Source organism: Fusarium subglutinans, assembly GCF_013396075.1.
Source record: "Fusarium subglutinans strain NRRL 66333 chromosome Unknown NRRL66333_c0000208, whole genome shotgun sequence".
Lineage (NCBI taxonomy): Eukaryota > Fungi > Ascomycota > Sordariomycetes > Hypocreales > Nectriaceae > Fusarium > Fusarium subglutinans.
The window spans coordinates 54,026-78,068 of NW_023502271.1; the positions used below are offsets into that span (position 1 = coordinate 54,026).

General features: G+C 49.4%; 6 protein-coding genes across 6 annotated transcripts; 4 read left to right on the plus strand and 2 right to left on the minus strand.

Annotated features, from left to right (window-relative positions):
- Positions 1 to 2,053: 2,053 nt before the first annotated feature.
- Positions 2,054 to 6,446, plus strand: FSUBG_11199 (uncharacterized protein; the record flags this gene model as incomplete). Its single annotated transcript, XM_036675855.1, has 5 exons — positions 2,054 to 2,293; positions 2,596 to 3,044; positions 3,405 to 3,696; positions 4,089 to 4,989; positions 5,044 to 6,446. The coding sequence occupies 5 exons, from the start codon at positions 2,054 to 2,056 to the stop codon at positions 6,444 to 6,446; spliced, it is 3,285 nt and encodes a 1,094-aa protein (XP_036533328.1).
- Positions 6,447 to 7,566: 1,120 nt separating this feature from the next.
- On the minus strand, positions 7,567 to 10,256 carry FSUBG_11200 (carnitine o-acetyltransferase; the record flags this gene model as incomplete). Its single annotated transcript, XM_036675858.1, has 3 exons — positions 7,567 to 7,718; positions 7,780 to 9,771; positions 9,821 to 10,256. The coding sequence occupies 3 exons, from the start codon at positions 10,254 to 10,256 to the stop codon at positions 7,567 to 7,569; spliced, it is 2,580 nt and encodes an 859-aa protein (XP_036533329.1).
- Positions 10,257 to 13,465: 3,209 nt separating this feature from the next.
- On the plus strand, positions 13,466 to 15,695 carry FSUBG_11201 (multidrug transporter; the record flags this gene model as incomplete). The annotated part of the gene is made up of 7 exons (XM_036675859.1): positions 13,466 to 13,737; positions 13,787 to 14,169; positions 14,224 to 14,699; positions 14,747 to 14,785; positions 14,833 to 14,890; positions 14,943 to 15,394; positions 15,447 to 15,695. The coding sequence occupies 7 exons, from the start codon at positions 13,466 to 13,468 to the stop codon at positions 15,693 to 15,695; spliced, it is 1,929 nt and encodes a 642-aa protein (XP_036533330.1).
- Positions 15,696 to 16,442: 747 nt separating this feature from the next.
- Positions 16,443 to 17,258, plus strand: FSUBG_11202 (uncharacterized protein; the record flags this gene model as incomplete). Its single annotated transcript, XM_036675860.1, has 1 exon — positions 16,443 to 17,258. One exon carries the CDS (start codon positions 16,443 to 16,445, stop codon positions 17,256 to 17,258), a length of 816 nt encoding a protein of 271 aa, XP_036533331.1.
- Positions 17,259 to 19,895: 2,637 nt separating this feature from the next.
- On the plus strand, positions 19,896 to 22,131 carry FSUBG_11203 (heat shock 70 kDa; the record flags this gene model as incomplete). Its single annotated transcript, XM_036675861.1, has 3 exons — positions 19,896 to 19,963; positions 20,030 to 20,678; positions 20,908 to 22,131. 3 exons carry the CDS (start codon positions 19,896 to 19,898, stop codon positions 22,129 to 22,131), a joined length of 1,941 nt encoding a protein of 646 aa, XP_036533332.1.
- Positions 22,132 to 22,732: 601 nt separating this feature from the next.
- Positions 22,733 to 23,389, minus strand: FSUBG_11204 (early meiotic induction 1; the record flags this gene model as incomplete). The annotated part of the gene is made up of 1 exon (XM_036675862.1): positions 22,733 to 23,389. The coding sequence occupies one exon, from the start codon at positions 23,387 to 23,389 to the stop codon at positions 22,733 to 22,735; it is 657 nt and encodes a 218-aa protein (XP_036533333.1).
- Between the last annotated feature and the right edge of the window lie 654 nt (positions 23,390 to 24,043).

A 24,043-nucleotide genomic window follows, 5' to 3' on the forward strand; every position in this document is an offset into this window, starting at 1 on the left:
ACTGATGGTCTCGTTAGTGGTTTTTTGGGCTCTGATAGACCAGACGCAGTTCTTGGAAAAAGTTTCATGTGAGGGAGGTGTCTTGCGTGCGTGCGTGTGTGTATGTCATGTAAGTTACCCGCTTGGTCTAACAAACTTCAGTGCGACGCTGGCATCTTGATTTCCGGGACAGAGGTAAGCCGAGGTGTACATGTAGATCTGGAGCAGAACAACCAGCCTCACTCTTGAGTAAGACAACCCCTTAACGAACATGATTTCTTTTCTCGTTCCGTATAGCATCAAATGTTTGTGTGTTGGCTTGTATGTAACCGAAAGATATAGTTTATAAACACAATGCTCGGTGTTAAATATGAGAAACTTTAGGTCCCAAACAATGGAAACCTTGTATATATCCCTGCTGCTCTTTGCTTCATCCTTGACCTGTAACCAAACCCTGCCTTTACTGTCCGTGAGGCCCTGTCTCGTGTCCACATACACACGCGCCGACCTCTAAGCCGAGCGCCAAACACCCGCGTTGGGCCAATCTTTTAGGTCCCCATTGTCAACTGGATACTCCGTACTTGACCTATTTTCCTTCTCCTCTGATCACTCACTCTCACGTCTACCTCGACTACCTACCTATCTGCTGGTCGCAACTTGCTTCCTCTCCTCCAAACCAGCTTGTCGCTCCTGGCTTCCAGGGCGCGCTGTGTGAGAGAAAAGCCTGTAACTACCTACCTAGATCATTGATTGTATCACCACCAAAGACACGTGCCAAGTGTCTATTGTACGATTGATTGTTGACTCCCGTGCGTTGATTGCCATTTCAAATCCAGGTTGGTTCACTTTTTTTTGTCTAACTACCTGGAGTCTTTCTCTATCTTTGGTTCGTCAAAGCAGGCACCTACCTCTCAGAAGGAAGGAACCTGTACCTCCCATCTCTACACTCCTGTCACTCATTCGCTCCCCTACCCTCTCTCAAAGACACCTATCAGCTTCAAGGCGTGTTGTCTGTAATACTATAATCGTTATTATATCACCTTGTTACTCTGTTCTGTTACGTTCTGTCCTGTCCTGTCGGGTTCTATCGCCCCGTCTTCAACCAAAGGTACCGAGCATAGCGCGGCGGACACGAAATACGCAACCCGACATCCCGCACCGCACCACGAATCACCCACCGCCGCCGGCGACATAGTGCAATATCCCCCATCCATACATATTTCGCTTTGGTAGAAAGATATCCATTCACATCGCGGCACGGCACGCCAACTTGGTATAGATCGCGTGCCCATGCTACCTTAATTCCGACAAGACGGCCAAACAAACAACTACTCCCCGCTTGTTCTTGCGATGGGTTATTTGCTTTCAGAATATAGAAGACAGACGGAACTGTGACAGACAGAGTATGAAGATTATAATCCCCTGGCGTCCTTCCTCTCTTTCCTGGCCTTGATCATTCCTACAAATGTTGTCATCCCACGTTTCATACCACATCCTAGTTGCACCATTCCGAATTCAACACTTCCACTCCGAGCTCTGTTTCTGCCTCCTTGTTCACGACATCGTTGTGGCCAGTATGGCTTGGAGCTCTATCGTCACTCTCCAGCAAGTCTTCCCCGTCTGTCCTCTCCATATCCTGAGCTCCTATGGGTCCTAATGGGTTCTGTTGTACTGTACAGTTCGCCTTCAATCCCGGCTGCCTATGATCACACTGCCTCAAGCACACAGGCCGGCTACTCCAAGTCTACCTAGTCTGAGGTGTACCGAACTCAGCGCCCACCAACACCCCTGTGTCGTTGCTTCAGGAAGCCAGCCCCAAAAGACACCCCCCATTCTCAGGGCCTTACCCACACTGACCACGTCCACCCCGCCTCTCAACAACGTTCCATCCACCTACTTACCTACTCCGTACCTCGTCTCTTTTTGCCCTTTCTCTGCTTCACCATAAACCTTATCGTCTATACAAGCGCGGTAACTGATGCTCATCTGTTTCTTTCATGTCTTTAGTATTATAGGCTGAGTCCGCTGGCCAATTCGGCGTGTACTATCTTTATGCTGTATCTATTAGTCCATCATGGATGAATTACGCTTTCGCTCCCAGCAGTCCCCGCGGGGCAACGACCAGTCCATGCATTCGTTTGTCTCACCTACTCGAAATGCCTCCAGAATGCCTGCCCCCCAGGTCAACCCTCATGCCGGCGCCCACGACCATCGATCTGGCCTGCCTCGCCGCTTCACCACTGATTCTGGTCGAGTCCCGACACTTTCCTCTCTGGGTGCTCAACGGATGCCCGAACCCTCCCAGGACTATAATGTGAGTAATCAACATATGACGAAGCTGTCGCTTGCTTGGAACCCAACAGGCCTTCGGGTAGCATGGTTTCGTGATGGATTACAAAAGTTGCCAATCTTTCTAATCACAGCAAGTACTGACATGTGTGATGGTAGGCAATGCATAAGGTGCAATTGGTACGTTCTGATGCTCGTATTTTCCACCCAGGGTTCCCTTCGAAATTGCCGATTTGTTCAAGTCGAACCTGAGCACTCGAATCCGAAACGATGCGACATCAACCAACTCCAACTCAAGATACGGCCGTTAACTAATGATAGACCCAGATCGAGAAGAAGAAGATGGAGTATGAACGAATCCGGGAGCAAAGGCGGAGGTTTGAGCTCGAGATGCAAAAGCTGGATCAACAACAAAGACGAGAGGCTTTGGAGCTTGCTCAGATGGAGGAGGAAGTTGGTAGAATGGGCGGCCATCAGTCCGAGCCAACCACACCTCCCGAATACCGAGACAACTCTGGATTCCCTACGTTTTTATCGCGGCCGAGCCGATACTCTATGTCTAGCTTGACCTCCCCCCCAGGTCTCTTCAACCGCCCTGTTAGATCCGGGTCGCAACTCGCATCTCCCCAATCCGGTATCAGACAGGCACGCTTTGGATTTGAGGATACTACGACCCAGATGCCTTCTCGTTCTGTGCCAACTACGCGAAGAAATAGTGATGATGAGAAGGAGGAGGCTGTTCGACAAGATCCCAGCAGTCATCGCTCTGGTAATGCGTAAGTGACAGCTCCTATTGCATGTCCATGCCTTTCCATTCCCGAGCGAGCATCTCTTCAAGTGGAGTTTGCCATTAGAGCTCTTGCAGGTCCAGCTTCGGGCTTTGCTTTAAATTGCCATAAAAGCACGCAGGTTAGGTTTTTTTGCATTAGGTTTCCTGCGTTCGAACCTTCTCGGCGTGAATAATGCTGCTTTTGGTGGGTGAATCTTAACTTTGAGCCAAAGTATGAAGGCTCTGATTTATATGAGGACTCTCTAGTGAGAAGGCAAAACCCTCGCATAAATCAAACAGTGATTCACTCTCGCAACAGAAAGGTTCAAGAGGACTATATAATCCTCTCTTTGAACCTCTGCCTCAGCTCCAACCAACTCAACCTCTTCAAACAACACAAATCCATCTACGATACAATAATCCTCATACCACACGAACTTGTCATTATGGATGATCGAAAAAAGCTGACCGTGAACTTCAACGATAGCATCAACCGATACTCGATGCCTGTGACGCGGTCACGTACGGGGATGTATGATGTTGGTCTTGACCAAACAAACACTACTCGTTTTCTCTTTGGCGACGAAGAGACGAATGCTGGCGGCCATACTGGTCCTGATGCAAACTTCCCAACTCTTGTTCGCCACGACGATCAGATTGTAAGTATTTTCATTTTCTTTCATCTCAGCAACTTTTCGTCTACCCCCTAAAATGGAGCCAGCTCCGCGGAGACTATATTCAGGAAGTTATTGCTTTGCACCAACTTCTCGACTTACACCTGGGCTCCACATTTCTCCATGAGGTGCATATTCACCTCGAGCTCTCCATGAACCACGCTCCCATTGTCTTTCAGCATTTGCTCTCCTGCATAGAACCACCCTCCACTTTCCTGCATAAGGCCTAGTCGGTTTCCTTTCCCTACTGTTTTTCCTTTGGCGCAATAAGATCTTGAGCTCTTGGCCCTCTATCGATCTATTCGAGCGCCCCGCCGTAGAACCTATATTGTTGTACTATTGTTGCGTCGAATTCTGACCCACAACTTTACTCTCAGCTCTCAGCGTCCTCGGCCGCCCTAGATCTTGCCCTATCCCCGTCTCCTAATCCCGAGTCGACATCTTCTTCAAGAGGTTGGAGCCGTGTTGTTAACCGTCATCGCCCTCAGCAGAGTCTCTCGTCGATCAACGGAAGCTCCAACATCGTAAGCGATCTTGTTGGCCTAGCATCGCGACCTACTTCCCTCCGCCATTCTATGGATCTCAAGTATATCTCGGAAAACGCCGTTGAGACTGGTACCATCATGTCTCCTAGTGCGACTCCTAACATGGCGACTCCCCCTAAGCTGCAGAGCTCGTTTTCTTCGAGCGAGGTTCCCACGGTCAAGAGCCCTGGGGCTTCGTCTTCAAAGACAAACAATCATGCACAGCAGCATTTTCACAACCACAATGCTAGCCTTGGCCGCATCCCAGCTGGTGCGGTCCATCGTGGCCACAGTCGGGAGCTCTCTTCAGAAAACCCTGCTGTTAGCCGTGAGCAGCACAACTATCTTTCGATTCAGTCTGCCCTGCAGGCCAGTGCCGCTCCCTTTGGGCCCAGTACCACAGCTGCAGTGCAACCCTCTACTATGGTGAACCCTTCCGCTGGGGCCGCAGCAGCGAACAACAACTACAACAATGTGTTCTATTCCGCCAACGGGTACGGTGCTCCTCAAGGTATTCCTCAAGGCGGCATTCCCCAGGTGATGCCTCAGGGTGCCCCCCATCAGCCAGGAGGATACAATGTCAACATGCTCGCGAACAGTATGCAGCAGATGAACATGAATGGAGCCAACGGCAGCAACATGTACCAGCCCCAGAACTACAACGGCTACAACGCCGGTCCGTACAACCAAGGTAACCAACCTCGAGACAGCCAGGCACGCGTCATCCAGCATCGCCGACAGCTGGACAATGAAGGTGAGTCTAACTCCAGAGTAGTTCCGTATCAGCACACACTGACTTGCTTTGCAGCCATGTCTCGCTACCAGAACACGCCCCTTGACTCCTTCGTGGGCAACATCTACGAGCTTTGCAAGGATCAGCATGGCTGCCGTTACCTCCAGAAGAAGCTTGAGGAGCGCAACGCCGATCAGGTTCACATGATTTGGGTCGAAACCAACCAGCACGTCATTGAGCTCATGACGGACCCGTTTGGTAATTATTTGTGCCAAAAGCTCCTTGAGTTCTGCAATGACGATGAGAGGACTGTTTTGATTCAAAATGCTTCCCAGGATATGGTCCGCATCGCGCTCAACCAGCACGGCACACGCGCACTCCAGAAGATGATTGAGTATGTGAGCACCCCTCAGCAGGTCCACATCATCATCGAGGCTCTTCGCTACCGGGTTGTGGAGCTTATCCAGGACCTCAACGGCAACCATGTCATTCAGAAGTGTCTCAACAAACTTACCCCCCCTGATGCGCAGTTCATCTTTGACGCTGTTGGCGGCAGCTGTGTCGAAGTAGGCACTCACCGACATGGCTGCTGTGTTCTCCAGCGCTGCATCGACCATGCCTCTGGCGACCAGAAGCTGTGGCTTATCCAGCGAATCACCGAGCATGCACGAATCCTTGTCCAGGACCCCTTCGGCAACTATGTCGTTCAGTACATTATTGACTTGAACGAACCTCTGTTCACCGAGCCTATCGTTCTTACCTTCAAGGATTGTATCACTCAGCTGTCCCGCCATAAGTTCAGCTCCAACGTCATCGAGAAGTGCCTGCGCTGCGCCCAGCCACCTTCCAAGGATCTGATTGTGGAGGAGCTACTACGCAACCAGGAGATGGAACGCCTCCTCCGGGACTCATTCGCCAACTATGTCATTCAGACTGCTCTTGAGTATGCTACTCCTCATCAAAAGCATCGTCTTGTGGAGGCCATCCGCCCCATCCTTCCCCAGATTCGAACAACTCCCTACGGCCGTCGTATTCAAGCTAAGATCTCGGCCTTCGACAATCGTGGAAGCGCTGCCTCAAGCGGGCAAGTGACACCAGCCGACAACACCCAGGGTCAAATTCCTATGCGCGCTACTCACGCTCGAGGTATTTCTGGAAGTGGTCCGATTCTCCAGGGCAATGGTATGCCTCACGGTGGGCCTATGCCACCTATGCGCCAGAACATGCCTATCTACTCCCCCAACCCCGCCATGAACGGTCAAGGTCCTACTGCTGGTGGACCTGTTCAGCAGCCTCAGTACGGACAGATGACTCCTGTCAATTTTGCCCCGAATCCTGCTGCCAACGGTGCCGCTAATGGTAGCGCCGGTAACAGTAACTTTGCTGGCCAAGCCAGTGGCAACAGTGGCCCTACGAGCCCTACCAATGGCAATGGAAATGTCAGCACTGGTCAGGGCGAACAGCCCGAGTGGTTTTAGACTTGTGTCTTGACATTTTTATAGACCTGGTTGTAAAATGACGTTCATTATGGCTTTTAGTGGTACCGCAAGGTCGGCACCTCCATGATTCACGATTTTCCTTTGATCTGTTTCACCACGTCTCAGAAGCATAGTCAAAAGGGCGCAGGCCCATCGCGATCGATTGACACGACGGCCTTCAGGGCCTTGCCGTGTGTACATTATCAAAAGGGCGCTATAGGACTACAGCCGCTTATCCTGGGGTCACTGCTTTTCGTGTGCTTTGCTTGGGGAGAATGGCTGCGCACATGAGGGTATGGGTATCACGATTAAGGGGTGTACATGTATTTGGATCGGCGAGATCACAACCATCAGACATCGGCATAGACGACTGAATTCTTTTCAAACCTATTGGTTTTCTTTTCCCTTTTCATTTGCTTGCGAATTCGACTCGGGAACGATTCATGTTTGGGATGTATGACTTTAAGGAAACGATGATTTATTGCTTTCTACTGGGGAATAAGAGGAGAGGTCCTTGTGAAGGCGCCAGTCTGCTGGCCTGGGAGAGGAGGAAACCCCTACCTGTATTTAGACTAGGTCTTTGAATCAGGGTTGCTTTAACTTGCATGGCTTCTAATGTGTGAGTGTCTTGGCCGTGTCTGTGATTGCCGTCCCAGTAGTGTCAGTCAGGTTTGCACAGGTTATACCCTCCTTTTCCATGATACAAAACCAAGTCGCGAGATCCGTATATAATACGACTGAGCTTACACGGTTCTGTACAGTAACGATATTCGACTGATGCATGATCCCCGTCAAAGGGACCATCGCTTGTTCTATCTACAATGTTAGGATACGTGCTCCAAAAGCAGGCCAACCTCTCGGTGCTCAATTTTCCCCGAGGCAGGCGACGCTACATTATGCGACACCGATAACTTAGCACTTGTAAGAACATCTTGTAGCAATCAAAGTTGGACAAGGCGCATGTATATGAATTCGTTACAAATATCAAAAACTGTAAATTCACCACTTTCAATGCTTACACCTAGGTGTCTCGATATAAAACATGAGCACCCTTAACTCCATGCAAGATCCATGACCACGCTATGCAATGAAATATGTACGATATGATATGAAATGATCATTAATAATCACTCAGTCTCAGCTTCTTCCCAATGTCACGGCGGCGAGCCTGAGCAGCTGCAGCCCTGTCTGAAGCGCGCGTATCGGTCGACTCAAACTGTTCGTTGCGAGCCTTGAGAGCTTGCAACAGCATACCAGCATCGAAGAATCCATCTAGTTATCAAGTTAGTACACTATGTTGAGAGGACTCGAAGGCAAAAGAGGTGAAACTTACACCCGCCCATTTCGTCATCTTCACTAAAGGTGCTACTCTCGTTGGTGGGGGATGTTGTGCCAGTCGCGGATCGCAGGCTCTCAACAGCGGTGATGGGACGACCTCTAGACTTGATGCGGCTCACGAGCTTGGGTCTCTCGAATTCCACCTCGCGAGCACGGCTCGCTTTTCCAGTTGACATCTTGCGGTTGTCGATACGTAGGATGCGACGAACCTCAAGAAGATAGCTCTCGAGGGTATCAACAAAGCGTTTTGTCTGACGGTGTTTGCTAGCTACACAAATGGCGAGCCCTTCATCCTTGATGATATATCCGATACCGAAACCATCTCCTGAGGTGGGACCGAAACCGAACTGGCGAAGACAAGGGTTACCACAGTTAGAAGTCGAAAGGATTGTGTTATTGAGCTTATCCCATCCAGAATCAGCAAACAGAAGGGGAAGTGGGTTCTGGTCTCGCGATCTAGAGTTGACGCTGTAGCCACGATCTCGTGTAGGTCTCACTTCGACGCCGTCAACAGAGGGGAGCGACTCGTTACCCGGACTTCCAACGAGCGATCCTGCTTGGTCGGAATATCCATCTCCAGGGCTAGAGTAGCCATTGCTGTTGAAACCACTGTCAAGGTCATCATCCAGGCTCCTCTGCCATACGGAGAACAAGGCGTAGAGATGTCGGTCACAGCCTTCGGCCTTCAGACACTGTCGGGTGTTCGCAGTGTGCTTCTGGCACGCCCTCCTGAGTGCCTCGATCTTGGCGTCGACAGGGTTATCTGCCCAGAAGGCCTGGACAAATTCAACAACTTCTGACGAGACGGTTCTGATCGCCTCGGTTCGGCCGTGTAGGAACGTCTTGGTCATGGCTGGCTCGTATGTACATTCAACACGACCATAAAGCCCATAGTATGCAGCTTGGAAAGCCATCTGAACGAAGGCATCTGGAGAGAATCCCATGGAAGTGATGAAGTTCTTTCCATAGTGGCCGAAGTCCAAAGTCTGGAACTCGTTTTGCTCAATGAGATCTGCCAATCGAGTCTCTGCAAAGCGAACTGCGACGCTCAGCTCAGGGACCATATCCCACTCCAGCTTTCGAGGAGTGACACTAACATCTCCAAAGCTCTCGGGATCACGCTTGGAGGGATCGGGACTGGAAGATGCCCAGAGCGAAGGAGCCAGGCCATTGATTGTGCGGGCGAATCGAAGAATGGTGTCGGTGTAAACATCACTAGCGAATCGCAGAACTGTGTGGCCGTCGACACCAGTATGCTCAAAGTTGATACCAGCACTTCCGTTCTTGCAAACAATGATTTGAAGTTTGTCGTACCATCGGTTGGTACATGTGCCGATCTGAACACCTTTCTCGATCTCGCTGGTGCCGCAAAGCATGTTCTGGCAAAGGGCTGCGGCGTCTGCAGGTTCTGTGTAGTCGAGGCAAAGAACGAAGAGGGCTGTGTCAACAATTCCGAGTGAATCCGCATTGTTGGAACCAGGCTCGCTGGTCAGGACATCTCGAAGGCCTGACCATACTTTACGGTTCTCGGTGCTCAGGACTCCCACAGCGCCTTTGGCAGCGTCTTGGATAGGAACTTGGGTTGCATCATCAACAATGGTCTGCAGGTTGATGGAGATATCCTTCTCACTCATAATGACATCTGAGTTGTCATCCAAGACATCGAACCAGTAGAATTGGCCGTGACACATGACGACAATGTGCTTCGACTCAGGATCTTGCTCGATTTGGCATCCTTCCTCGGTGGGAACTCGCGCAGTGCCAAAGAGTCTCGAGAATTGGTACATGCAAAGTGGAGTTCCCTTGACCTTGTCCGGAGCAAGCTCCTCCTTTCGTACTGCACGAACGAATTCAAGTGATGAGACGACCAAAGAAGCAGCACGTGTGACTTGATCATTGCGAGCGGGAGTCGGGTCATCTTCAAGTAAGAAGAAAGGGTTCAAGTTGAGAACAACAGGGTTATCAAAGTTGAGATAAGAATCATACCCTATGAAAGTCAGTACTTTGGTATAGATCAGACGTATGTTCTGACATACAGAATTGTTCGATGTAGCTTGTCTTGCCCTGAGCATATGCCTTCAATTTCTCCTGGAGCTCAGGGCCATCGCTCTTCAGGAATTCGTTTACGGCATGCTGTGTCTCTGCATGTTCCCGGGCTGTTTGGAGTGGCTTGAGAGCTTCAAGATACCGCTTGCAGGTGGCCTCGAGTTCAGGAATGGGAAGCTTGGGCAGTTTGTCCTGTCCAGAGAAAGTGATGCCACCATCTTTCCGTGACTCGTTGTAGTTGGCCATTGGAACACGAGTATAGTCGCCGCTAAGTCTGGGGGGAGAATTGCGTCGTGGCTGAGCAAGCTCTGGAATATCGGGAAGAGTTCGAGGAACAGTAGAACCAGCAGGGTTTGGAGCAGAAGTTGGATCAGAGAGCCTGTCTCCAAGAGGCTGAGGAGGAGTAAAAGTGCGGACTTGAGTCATGGTATTAGTCGGCGGTAATGGAAACGAAGTTTAGGCGTAGAGAGGTGACACGCTTGTGCTAACGTTGAGTCCGCGGAGAGCGGTTCGATAGAAGTAATGACAGCCCTCTTGTAGGAAGTAGTTTGGCATTACACGAAGTGCTTTCTTGAATGGGAGAAGATGAGTGATGAATACAATAGCCAAGGCAGGTCCAAGTTGAGAGGGTATATGGCTCTGATATAAGCAGAGTACTGAGACCGAGCTGACTTAGACAAGAGTCAAGTGGACCCTACATGCACCCCCATGCACACCCTCTGAGCTTCACCCTCAGTGTACAGAACACTGGGGTAGCCGAATGTGAGGGAGAGCATCTTGGGGAGTGAAAACAGCCGACGGCTGTGATAGGACAAGAGGGCCCAGGACGGGATTTGGCAGTAATGGCACGCCTCCGCAAGTCCGATAACAACAGGTGCTCAGTGCCGAAACGTGGGATCAGGGAACATCGAGGTAAACGGGTTTGGCATAGAACTTACCCAGAACAGGAGAGAATGTTCAGCACATAAAAGCGAGAAATCCCCGAGAGACGAGAGCCGGAAAGGGTGAAATCGGTGCCGGATTTGGAGCCCGTATCGTGATGGTTATAAGGGGATAAGACCGGGATGAAGACAATGAGGCTACCCAGTTATGAATCTTTGTAAGGACAACCGGGTGGCGTGCAGAAGCGAAGGAGGTGCAGTGCCTGGCTACGTAGTGCCTAAGAACGATTCGCCGCGAGGCGTCGCCGGTTAGAGTGTGAGTTTACCGTTACGGACGTTTCCCGAACAATAAAGTGATAAGGTTGGTGGTTCGGACGACGGGATGTTCAGAATATGGTTGCCAGACACAACCGTGACGACAAAGTAGAGTTGATAGATCGAAGCCTAGACCGGAAAGGATCCACTATCAAAAGTAGTTGGAGGTAAATGGACTGCTTCTGACTGGCTGAATTATGCTATATCTCGAACGCTTCCACAAACGTCGCAACGAGGAGTGGCCGGCCAGCGTTCGAAGAGGCAAAAAAAGCCTTGATGATGACCCCAAACCCCAGATTTCAGTAAGCGGTTATGATGAGGGGAAACCGCGTAGTTGGGGTCCTTTCACGTGGCGAAAATTGTACTGTGTGATTGCTTGTCTGTCTTTCTTTCTCTATGCACGCGGTATTGTGAGGTCTCAAAGGGACAGTCAAGCGCTTGTGTCTAATGATCTGGTGTCCTTTATCGAATTTGGAGGTCTCTGGTGCACCATGGTTAGATGCCATGGGTGAGCTAAAGTGGACAGCTCGTGGAGAACAGCAAATCGCAGCATCATGTGCCGCACTTGTCCTCTGGGCTGACGATGGTTGGCGAGGCTCATTCTTTCATCATTTCTTCGCTTCTTAAATAGATGAGAAGAAATGTGTTATCTAGGCAAGGACATTGCTGCGTCTTCTAGAAGTTGCCTGTGATACTCGAGCTGTTGCTCTCCAGACTCTGTTGCTTTTTCTTGGGGCCATCCATGGGTAAGAAAGACAATTGCCTAAAAGAGCTTGTGATGCTTTTCGGTGTGCAGCAAGAAGAGAGCACATGCCATGGGGAAATGACAGACTGGGAACCTACGATTGCCTGTGTAAGCCAAGTGTGTAAATTTCCGGGGTCTCTTGGCATTCCCGAGGGCCAACGGAGCCCGGCTGTCGATGGTTTTGGCAGTCTGGATCTATAACGGGTATAACGACGGAGAAATATTGGCACTCGATAGCCAGGGCATATTTCGGTTCGGTCCAAAGGACGGCAGTGATAGATAGAGCTTATTTCGTCATAGCTATGCTCCGACACCTTGGCTCCCTCGCTCCCGCAGTGGAGAGCAGCCCATCAAATGCGGGATCGCCGCAGCCGCAGCCGCAACCAGACGCCAGACTTTTGAGGTTCCAGTGCGAGTGGGTAGAATAAGAACACCTTGGGTTGATCTGAGTTGATTCGTGTGGCATGTAGGGAGACAGTTTTTGAGGAGGTCGATTGGAGGGGAAAGATGGGGGATCTCGTGGGGTAACCCTGCCTGTGTTGCCGTGAACCGTACTTTCCTACTCCGTACATACCTTACCTAGGTAGGTAGGTAGGTAGGTAGGGAGTTACCTAGTCAAAAGGTTAGAAGTATTCTTGCCCAAGGCCTAGATTCATATGTTCAGTCCTTGTCTTTCTGCGCTAGCCATATTACAGTATTCTTCTGCGGGTAAGTTAACATGTCGATGTGTTACTGCTGCTCTGAGATTCCAGTACATACCGACCGACGGCCATATGATATGATGTCATTTGCACTCCGGGCACACGGCCGGCGTCTCGGCTGTCCTCAACAAACACGGATCCGTCCTATCTTCGGCTCCGCTCCGTCCGCTACCGGCAAAATGCAAAGAGGGATCGGTCCGGCGCCGACAATTGTTAAAATGGTTGACCGTCTACATTTATTTTGGTGTGTAAAATAGATGGTTTACTCCAATCTGAAAGTTCGTAAACGCTACATGGTGATGCTTTGATCCCCTGTGTCTTGAAGTTTGAATACTGAACACATAACTTGGTAACCAGTCACGATGATTGATGGCTCTCTTCTCCGAGTGCGGACACTTATCAAATTTCGTTGCCCTTACAATTGAATTGCAGTAGCAAAGTCCATTATGAAGAGCTCGTATTGAGATGTCCAAGTCAGTCGGCATAACATTGTTGAACAAAATATCCCATAAGAGTTAGCGATTCGAGCAATGCACTAACCGTTTCCGGTTAGCCATTCGAGATCACATCCCGGTTCGAACACAGCCCTACGAACCTCATCTCGCATCAACTTACGGACAAATAATCCCACCGTGTTAGGACATTTTAGCACTTGTTATTGGCTTTGGATTTTCGTATTCCTCTTGAATAGGAAACCTCATTCGATTGCTTGTCTTTGCGAGTTGCATGCTTCGCCCTTTCGACCCACGCTCTACGCAACCTGCAACGTATGTAGATAGGAGCGAATGCAAACAATCAGCAATTATGGAGATTCCAATATTGTTCAGGCTGCCTCCGAGATGGATAAATATCACAGGATTTCATGCCTCGATCTCGAGTTGGACATCATAATTTCATCTTTTCAGATACTCAATTTCTTCAACCGTGAACGATACCTTAGCCTTTAACTGGTACGGCTCTTCGATCACCTCCTCTTACATCTTCTATATCACTATGATCTCGTTGGCTCGAAAGGCCATCAAGGCCAACCAGCAGCGCAAACAGGCGCGAACAAACCAAGCGCCAATGGAATTACAAGAGACGGGATCTGATGCTACTAAGCAAGCACCTCAACAACCACAATGTCGGCATATGGAAGCGTATGAGTCTTCGTCTGGGAAATGTGTTGCATGTGCGTCAGAAAAGAAGGCTGCAAGGATATATCGATGGAAGATTATCCTAGGCCTAGTGGCACCCTTTGCCCTTCAAGCACTCGACTCAACAATGTATGGAAAGACCCAAAAATTGCATAATGAAACTGACACTCTGAAATAGCATTGCCAGTGCTCTTCCATGGATCGCGTCGGACTTTGGGGAGATCTCACAGCTCAACTGGATCATCTCAGCGTTCAACCTCACATCTGCAGCATTCATCCCTTTCTGGGCTCAAATGGCTGATGTATTTGGTCGTAATGCTTCTATCAATGCTGCCATTATTCTCATGCTCATCGGCAGTGCGCTATGTACTGGGGCCCCTACAAATGCCTTCCCAGTTCTGCTTCTGGGTCGTGGATTTCAGGGACTTGCTACGGCTGGCCTCAATGTTGTTGTTCGCACTATTCTTGCCGATAGAGTTTCTTTGCAAGAAAACGCAAAGAACTGGGCCATCTTCTCACTCGTCGGTGGTGTCTCGTATGGACTTGGCCCAGTGATTGGTGGTAAGACCATTCCAAGTCATATTGACTCTTTGAGCAAAGCTAACATCAGCTTAGGATACCTCACAAATGCTGACTGGAGATGGTGCTTTGCCATCAACCTCCCTATTGCCGCCGTGGCTCTGATCATAGTCTTCTTTGTCCTACGCAAGGAGCTTCTCGGTCCTCAGCCCATCCCTGAGCTCAACGAAACAGCTGAAACCGGCCGACGAACGAAATTCGTCGCCCGACTCAAGACTGTTGATGTTGGTGGTCAGCTTCTGTTTATCTTTGGCTTTGGTCTCGTTATTCTGGCTCTGACTTGGGGTGGTGCGACATATTCTTGGTCGTCACCAGCTGTCATTGTTCCTCTGGTGCTTGGTATCATCTTTGCGGGCGTTTTCGGCTACTGGGAGTATCTTCTTGCCCCTGGAAATACCATGGCCGAGAAGCTACCCTGGCAAAGAGCAATGCTCCCTTGGGAACTAATCTCAAATCGTGATATTGGACTTCTCTTTTATTGCGAGTGTGCCACAGGAATTGGCATGTATGCTGTAAGGCTATCGTTTACTGTTGGACGTTCCCTTTCTGACTTGTTCAGGTACTCTACTTCTGTAACATCTACTTTATTGCAGTCAGGGTAAGTCTCAATCAAATCAACACAACCTCCTTGCTAACGATCCTTAGGGCTACGACTCTGACAAGGCTGGTGTCCAGCTTCTTTACTTTGTCCCTGGTCTTGGAGGTTCGTTCATAATGATGTTTTTGACTCAAAATACCTACTGATACCTCGATAGCCGGTGTATATATCTGCTCCTTCTTGTGCAACAAGTGGCCTCGCATGACGTTTCCCTGTATATTTCTAGGAACACTCACCGAGGCTGTCGGTCTGGGCGTTCTCGCATGGGCTATCTACGCGAATAGACTGAGTGTCATCTATGGAATGATGGCCCTTGTTGGCTGTGGTAGTGGTATGCGATTCATGGCTTCGCCACTTCACGGCATTGGTCTTTTTCGACACCTACGCGCCTCCGTCATTGGACTCATGGCAGTTGCCATCCCTTTTGGTGGTACTATCGGCTTGACTATCATGTCTACAGTCTTCAACAACACCTCTGGACTGGACTCCCACAGCGACTTCAGCAGCGTACATTCTTCGTCTGGTGGTGCGGCAATTGAACAGGCCGTTCACCAAGCCAAGATGGGTGTTGTCTGGGCGTTTGTTGCCATCACTCCTCTCGTCGCACTGGTAAGTCTTCAGGTTTTTCTCATATCTTGGATGGGAACTAATTCAGGATCAGGCATTCCCAATTACTTGGTTCATTGGAAACGTCAAGCTCGGACAAGGTCCCCCTGGAGAGGATGGTCCTACGGACATCGTGGTGAAGGGTTCTTATCTACTCAAGCTAGTACGAGGTCAGGAAAAGTTGAAGATCGAGAAAAATGCATACAGGCTCAACAGTTCACACAGTGGAGCATGGTCAGAGGCTGCGGCTTCTGATCAAAGCGTCAACGTCTCGAGACCGTTGCAGGGTTCCCATCAGGTATAAGCCCTGAGGGTATGGAGAGATGAGGATTGAGGCGCGTCGAAGATGTTACAGTTGGATATGATTTAGCGTTCAGAATTTCATATATGAATATAGAATTGGATTAGACACAATCATTAACGTTCAGGCCTGTGCCTTTGCGTGTCTTGAGCCATTACTGACGTATTTGCAAACAATTCCAGAACGTGATTCATGTTAGTAAATTTTCCTATGTCGTGTTTTGTTTTCATTTTTTTCATAGATACAAAAATGTGTCTTGGGGTTCTCTCAACTACGGTTCTTTACCTTAATCGTTGATGAAGGGGTAAGGGAGATGAGGTTCCCGAGGAGCATCACTCTCAGTCAGGAGAGAATCGAATAAATCTAAATTATATTTGAGGATGAGCTCTAAAGAGCCTTACGAATGAGTAAGTACTAAAGTCAAATTTCTTTGCAGTTCCGATAGACGAGGATGAGTGTTCATATCCGCGAATCACCAACGGCTTGAGCGTATCTGGATCCAATTTGAAACCAAACAGTGATTCGCTGAGATAGATAGTGGAAGTTCGCGGAGATAAATCGCCTGACCTTGAATCTAGGAATATTGCTGGAAAACAAACACTCTCTTTTCTTCACTTCTCTTCACCCCACTGACCATCACAGATCATTCGCTTTGTCATTCTTTTGGATCCCTTATAATCAGTTCATATCGTATCGTAAAGTCTACCTCTTTCAACCAATTGACCGACACCCTTGTAACCAACAACAAATATGAGCGATATCAGTACTGAGGAAGAGCAGAGCCCAAATCCAACGTTTTGGCTCGAGTTTCGCACTTTTCACGATGGTCTCTCCTCACAAGTCAACTCGTCATCCACTCTCACCGCATTTCCTCAATTCGCACAACTACCGCCTGAGCTGCGTCTACGAATATGGTCATGCCTCATTCAACCCCGCATCATCGTCGTCTGCTGTCTTCAACGCGACGAACGGCTTGATCAAAGACTTGATGAGCTAAATCAGCGGTCGCGTGGAAGATCGGTGCCTGTATTGTTACACATCAACCGCGAGGCGCGATATCTAGCCTTGCAGCATTATGAGCTTGCCTTTGGCTGGCGCATATCCAAGCTTCTTTCAGATACGCCCGTATCTGAACCGCCGCGCGTGTGGTTCAATTTCGCCCTTGACGCTGTATATCTTGCGGGTGAACTAGAGGCGTATGATATCTACGGTTTCAACTCGGCAATGGTGTATTTCTTACGACGCGAAGATACCCACAGGGTCAAGCATCTCGCCTGCGTACTCGCGGAGCTCGGCTACGCGGAGCAGGAAAGTGATCAGGTGTTTGGATGCTTGTGGCACGTTGTCGATGGCTTTCCTGCCGCTCAGAAGGTCCTGCTGGTGGTAGGCGAAAAGGATGAGGAGGCTTTGAAAGGAAGTAAGTTGTTGAGCACAGATAACGTAATGCAGAAGATATGGAATGGTTTCTTGGGTGGATCAGCAACCGAGACAAGTTCGAGGATGGCGGATAAGTCAATGCTTATGATCGAAGAACACGATCTGCCGGGGTTCATTGCAAGGCAATAATAGCCTGGCCATTAAGCGAAGTGAATAGACAAGAACCACATAGATACCTCAGTCTATGGGTAGTCTCACAAGAGCTCTCCCCCCATTGGACACTCTTACCTAGCAAGCACCGACAGGGGACGGGAAGACTATGTGTTTTAGATGGATCTTGACGTGCGGGGGATGGTGTAGGTAGTATATTTAGAGTAGAGCTTTCGAGACTTATACCAGTTGCATTACATATGCCATCACTGTTCCAACGTGTGATTGCGTCTGGTGCAGCGGTTCAAGAGCTTGATGGTAGTTTACCACGATAAGTTAGCTTTTAGCAAAGACTAAGTTAAGCTTAGATCTCCAGGTTCAGTTCAGTTTTGCCGTTCCTTGACGTTGAATAGTGGACTCTGAACATACATCTAATAGTGTCACGGCAAAGGCGTTATATTAGACATCTAGGATAGTTGCAGCCTGAAGAAACGTTCGAAAAGAGTCGAACCGAATATTACAGCAACAACTAAAGTCTATCCGTCACATCTCGATCTATCACAGGAAAATCAGGAGACCTGAGGATGTCTTTCGTCATAAAGCTGACTAAATGTCATTAATCGGGTGTTGAAAGCTCCAGGGTAAATGCAAGTCAGAAGCGAGGATCCAGCTAACCATGCACACAGACAAGCCGGTTTCTCGATGGAGCTACCTAATCACGACATGGAACCCCACATACGATCCAATTGTTTGGGGTCGCCTCCAAGCGAGTCCAGAAGCCGAGAGGCAACTGACCCATAGTTAGAGAAGGCAAAAGAATGAGAAAGACATTGAAATGAGGCGATTGGAAACACAATTGGAACCACGATTGCCCTGCCTGGATGAGCTGTTGTGCTCTGAGCAACCTGTCGGTATACCAGCTGTACCTACCTACGCTGTAAGGTACAGTTGGTGCCTTGATGAGGCTGCCGCTGTGAAACCCAAAGCCCAACGACGAGACTGATTACACATGCAATAGCTTCAAATGGGCCTCAGGGGTCGTACCGGTTGCCTGACAACCAACATGCCCAGATGTGCAGCTAACTAGGCAGAGGGGCCATCGAATCCTACGCCACGCCTCAGCCCTGGGGTCTTGCGTGCCCCAAGTGGATGCGCAGAGGGCCGTGGAAGCGCTAGGAAGACGAAGTCAGTTTGCTCACTTTGTTGAAAGGATGGAGGCGACGGAAAGGGAAGACAACAGAGGAAGAGTTTGGAGATTTGGATCCACACGGAGAAAAAATAACGGGGTCAACTGCGTAAAGATCATATGCTTTCATCACAGTTATCGACATACCGCGAGCAATTGAGCTTCAACGTTGGCTGGTAGGTACAAGGCCATGTCGATTTCAGCCTGATAGACTAGTCTACGATCGAGATAGAGAGACAGGGCAGTCAGCATTGGTCACTCTGGATGCTGGAGAGGTAGACATCTGACTGAGAAACACCATGCGATTGATGTATTCAATAGAAGGCCATGGCATTGTGATAAGATAAAATGTATGATACTACTGTAGATACGTGGACCACTATTGAAGCATCACCAAGCAAGAAAGTAGGCCTGCCATCGCGAATACACGCTGTGCAATCCAATCAATTGAGCTGACTCAAGTAGCGGTAGCCAACACATGGACATCCGCTGTTGGATACCGTGACAACTTGACCGCGCATAATTTCTGACAAAGTCGGTTTATTGAGTTGTCAAAGTCTCGATTATCAGAGTTTTCCCAGTGATTGCCACAAAATTGATCGGATTCTGTTATGACGCTTCATGAAGAGGCAACCTAGAGTTTTCGCGGTGCTAAACCCCAGGGAGAGAAGAGCGACAGAAGATGAGGGAGCGCCGTCTGAGGAGGGGCACGAAGAGGGAGCTACCCGTCCAACATGAGTCCGATTGGTGGGGCAAAGTAGTCAGTACGGACGTTTGGGTGGTGCCCAGAACTTTGAGAAATGTAGTCAGGACATGAAGCTCTAATCCCTGCCCGGATGCCCCGCGCTGGAAGATTTGGGAAGCAAAAAGTTTATGAGGACATGACATCAGTAAGATGAGAGGACAGGACAATCAGGCACAAGACACGGGGTGCCAGGGTAAGCTGTGAGATCTAGAGAGAAGAGGCCGAAGCTACGGGAATAAACACGATGAGCTCTTGTGTCTTGATACCTCATCAGGAATCAGCCAGAAGCAATCAAAGATCCATCTCAGGTTGCGCATCGTTTGGGAGACGCAGTTTTTTAGTGGGGCGAACCCAGATCTGCCTGTCTACCAGGTGCACGCAGCTGCTAGACGCTTCTTCAGACCCCTCGCCCCTCCAAAGCACGCCCCCCAGCAACGCCTAGCAGCGCCCAGAAAGTGGTAGACCCCCCTGCAACACCAGAGAAGCTCTCCAAAGTGGGCTCCTTTGGAACAGCACAGAACCGCATCGAACCTTGGCACCCGCCTTTATTTAGATCCTTTTGCTCAACTTGCTCTGTTCCGTCTTTCTTTCTCACAACATCATCACTCTCAAATACCCTCTCAAAAGTCTTCAAATAACCACGACCCTCCATTGAAGCAACTGCGATTTTTCTTTTCCTTTTTCTTCCTACTCTACGACATAATCTTCACGCATTCTACACACCACATCACACACATCACACAAAATGGCTCCCGCCGTCGGTATCGATTTGGGTACCACGTACTCTTGCGTGGGTATCTTCCGTGAGGACCGGTAAGTTTTATACCAAATATATCATTATGAGTTGCCTTAGGAGCATGACACTAACTCTTTCCCCAGATGTGATATCATCGCCAACGACCAGGGTAACCGAACTACCCCCTCATTCGTCGGTTTCACCGACACCGAGCGTCTGATTGGTGATGCCGCCAAGAACCAAGTCGCTATGAACCCTCAGAACACTGTCTTCGACGCCAAGCGATTGATCGGTCGCAAGTTCGCCGATGCTGAGGTTCAGGCCGATATGAAGCATTTCCCCTTCAAGATCGTCGACAAGGGTGGCAAGCCCATCATCGAGGTCGAGTTCAAGGGCGAGACCAAGACCTTCAGCCCCGAGGAGATCTCTGCTATGATCCTCACCAAGATGCGCGAGACCGCTGAGTCTTACCTTGGCGAGACTGTCAACAACGCTGTTGTTACTGTCCCTGCCTATTTCAACGATTCTCAGCGTCAAGCCACCAAGGATGCTGGTCTCATCGCCGGTCTTAACGTTCTCCGAATCATCAACGAGCCTACTGCTGCCGCCATTGCCTACGGTCTTGACAAGAAGGTTGAGGGCGAGCGCAACGTTCTGATCTTCGATCTTGGTGGTGGTACCTTCGATGTATCTCTCCTTACCATTGAGGAGGGTATCTTCGAGGTCAAGTCTACCGCCGGTGACACTCACTTGGGTGGTGAGGACTTTGACAACCGTCTGGTCAACCACTTCGTTAATGAGTTCAAGCGTAAACACAAGGCAAGTTCAAATCCCTTCCCATTTTATTCTTGCTCTCTCCAAAGCACATCATAAGTTTTGGCGATTTTTGATGAGGTTGTCAAAACTTGACCTCTCTATCATAAACTCTCCATAAACTTAGAAGACCCCACTCAAAAATACCCCACGTCGCACCCCTGCCTATGATCAAATCTTCAAGAACTCACACTAACTCATTCTACAGAAGGATCTTAGCACCAACGTCCGCGCTCTGCGACGTCTCCGAACTGCTTGCGAGCGTGCCAAGCGAACACTTTCTTCTTCTGCTCAGACCTCTATCGAGATCGACTCTCTCTTCGAGGGTATTGACTTCTACACCTCTATCACCCGTGCTCGTTTCGAGGAGCTCTGCCAGGATCTCTTCCGATCCACAATCCAGCCCGTCGACCGTGTCCTCACCGACGCCAAGATCGACAAGTCCCTTGTCCACGAGATTGTCCTCGTCGGTGGCTCTACCCGTATCCCCCGTGTCCAGAAGCTCATTACCGACTACTTCAACGGAAAGGAGCCCAACAAGTCCATCAACCCTGATGAGGCTGTTGCTTACGGTGCCGCCGTCCAGGCCGCGATTCTCTCCGGTGACACCTCCAGCAAGGCCACCAACGAGATCTTGCTTCTCGATGTTGCCCCTCTCTCTCTCGGTATCGAGACCGCTGGTGGCATGATGACCAAGCTTATCCCCCGCAACACCACCATCCCCACTAAGAAGTCCGAGGTCTTCTCCACCTTCTCCGACAACCAGCCTGGTGTTCTTATCCAAGTCTACGAGGGTGAGCGTCAACGCACCAAGGACAACAACCTTATGGGCAAGTTCGAGCTCACTGGTATCCCCCCTGCCCCTCGTGGTGTTCCCCAGATTGAGGTTACCTTCGATCTTGATGCCAACGGTATCATGAACGTCTCCGCCGTCGAGAAGGGCACTGGCAAGTCCAACAAGATTGTCATTACCAATGACAAGGGCCGCCTGTCCAAGGAGGAGATCGAGCGCATGCTCAGCGATGCTGAGAAGTACAAGGAGGAGGATGAGGCCGAGGGCAAGCGTGTCGCTGCCAAGAACGGTCTTGAGTCTTACGCCTACTCTCTTCGCAACACTCTCTCCGACCCCAAGGTCGAGGAGAAGATTGAGGCCAGTGACAAGGAGACTCTCACTGCCGAGATCGACAAGGTTGTCCAGTGGCTCGACGACAACCAGCAAGCCACTCGTGAGGAGTATGAGGAGCACCAAAAGGAGCTTGAGGGCAAGGCCAACCCCATCATGATGAAGTTCTACGGAGCTGGTGGTGAGGGTGCTCCTGGTGGTATGCCTGGCATGCCTGGTGGTCCCGGTGGCTTCCCTGGTGCTGGCGGCCCTGGTGGTGCTCCCGGTGCTGGTGGTGACGATGGTCCCACCGTCGAGGAGGTCGACTAAATTCTTTGATACCCCAACAATATCAGTCTCGACTTCTAGAGTTGTCATGTGTCCATTGGTGCAATGCGGAGGCTAGGGGTCTTAAGGGATGATATGATGAGATTAGACTTTTCTGTTTTGTTTTTGCGACTTTCACGGTTATGAAAAGCTCGGTGGTTTTTACCAATGTATTTTAATGAATCGATGAATCAAGATATTCACAATAACTACTTTGCCTCTTGCGTGGATAATTACTTTTCCCTCTTGTTTTGTGATATGTTTGTGGTTGCTTGTGATTGATCAGTGATGCAGCATTCACCTCTTGCAGTCCTGGTTCTCAGAAACTTAGGCTTCCCATACAACATTTCCTACCTCCGTAACTAATCAAGTTCATGTCCAAGGAGGATCTGAAGACAGTATTTTTACTGATGAAGAAGTTATTATCTACTTCAGACACCTATCATAAAGTACCATTGGTGTGTTAAGTAGACAAATTTCTGAATGGCCCGTGGGATTCGGACCACATACTCTCAGGAAAGGGTCACAATCTTTGCCAGCCGAGGATGATTACAGATCTTGGTTACGGGATTGGAAGTTCTCTATTAATACAAGATCAAGTTGATCAATTTCGTGGCTCAACAGGCTCATTAAATACTGCCCCTTCTGGAACCTTGTCCTCTCTACTCTCCCAGACATCTTCACTACTCGGTTTGCCAGGGCCATACTTTTTGAACTCTTTCGCACGATAATAATCCCTGATAGCCTTCTCCCGCATCTCAGGAGAGTAACTCTTGGTGCGCATGCAGAACCAGAAGTCATCCCAATGCTCACTGCATGACCGCATCTCACCGTAGCGATACACGGCATTGAACTGTCCACCCATCGAATTGCATGCCCATGCTTGGTCGAAGGCCTGACGACAGGACATGTCAGTAGGGAGCAGGGCTTCGGAGAGGGCGTCGCGGGGAGGAATATCGGCGGGCTTAGGGGTGGATGAGCGTGTCGATTTCTTGAGAGAGAGCCACGATGGTAATTTGGAAGAGGAAGAGTTTTGTTCTTGTTGGTCTTCTGTTGCAGAGGGTTTTACGTTCTTCTCAGCTTCAAATAGGTCGATGAACTTTTGGATTTCGGGATCGATATTTGAATTGGATGGGGCTGATGTTGAAGGATCTGAAGTTGTGGCTGTGGTTGTTGATGTTGATGCGATAGGAGGAGTCTCTTTGACAAGAGCAGCTGACTTTCCGTCGCTGGGAGGTGTTGAAGACCATAGCCAACCCATTGCGACGTTTTATAAACGGTAGATTCTACTGAATATCTCGTTTGAGTCTCGTGATGGTTGATGCGAATAAGCTCAGAAATTGGTGGATATGGAAGGGGTAGTGTTGATGTCGCAAAGGAGTGGCGCGGTTGAAGCCAGAATCTTGGTTGATAGTTAGAGAACCGACTGTCCAATTGAAGTTGTTGAAGCGATACAATTCGACTTGAGTCTTGGTGGAGCGCAGATTGTTCTGGATATTGGAGATTTGGGTGATGAAATGCGACGCTGAGAGGGATGCCGAGGAAAAATAGATCTGCCGTATTCCCGACAAGATCTGCCCAACAATAGACTTCAGAGTTATCATATCATGATTTTTCTAGAATAAGAATCAATGCGATATTCTAAGCCGCAGTATACTGTTTTCTAGACCTAACTATCATGCTGTGGTCTAACATATGTACGTGAAGGTTGATGTCTGCCCTGATAGCCGGGTTTCATGTGTTTCTCTACGCAGCCACCAACTGTCTTCTGATGCGAGGTTAACAAAGACTCCTACGAACAGGAAGCTCGAAATAGTCACTCTCTTAGTCATTCTGGAATATTCATAATTAAATAGAATTCCTCATGAGCGGGTTTTGTGAGGTAATTGAAGCATCATCGTGATCTCTCCATATC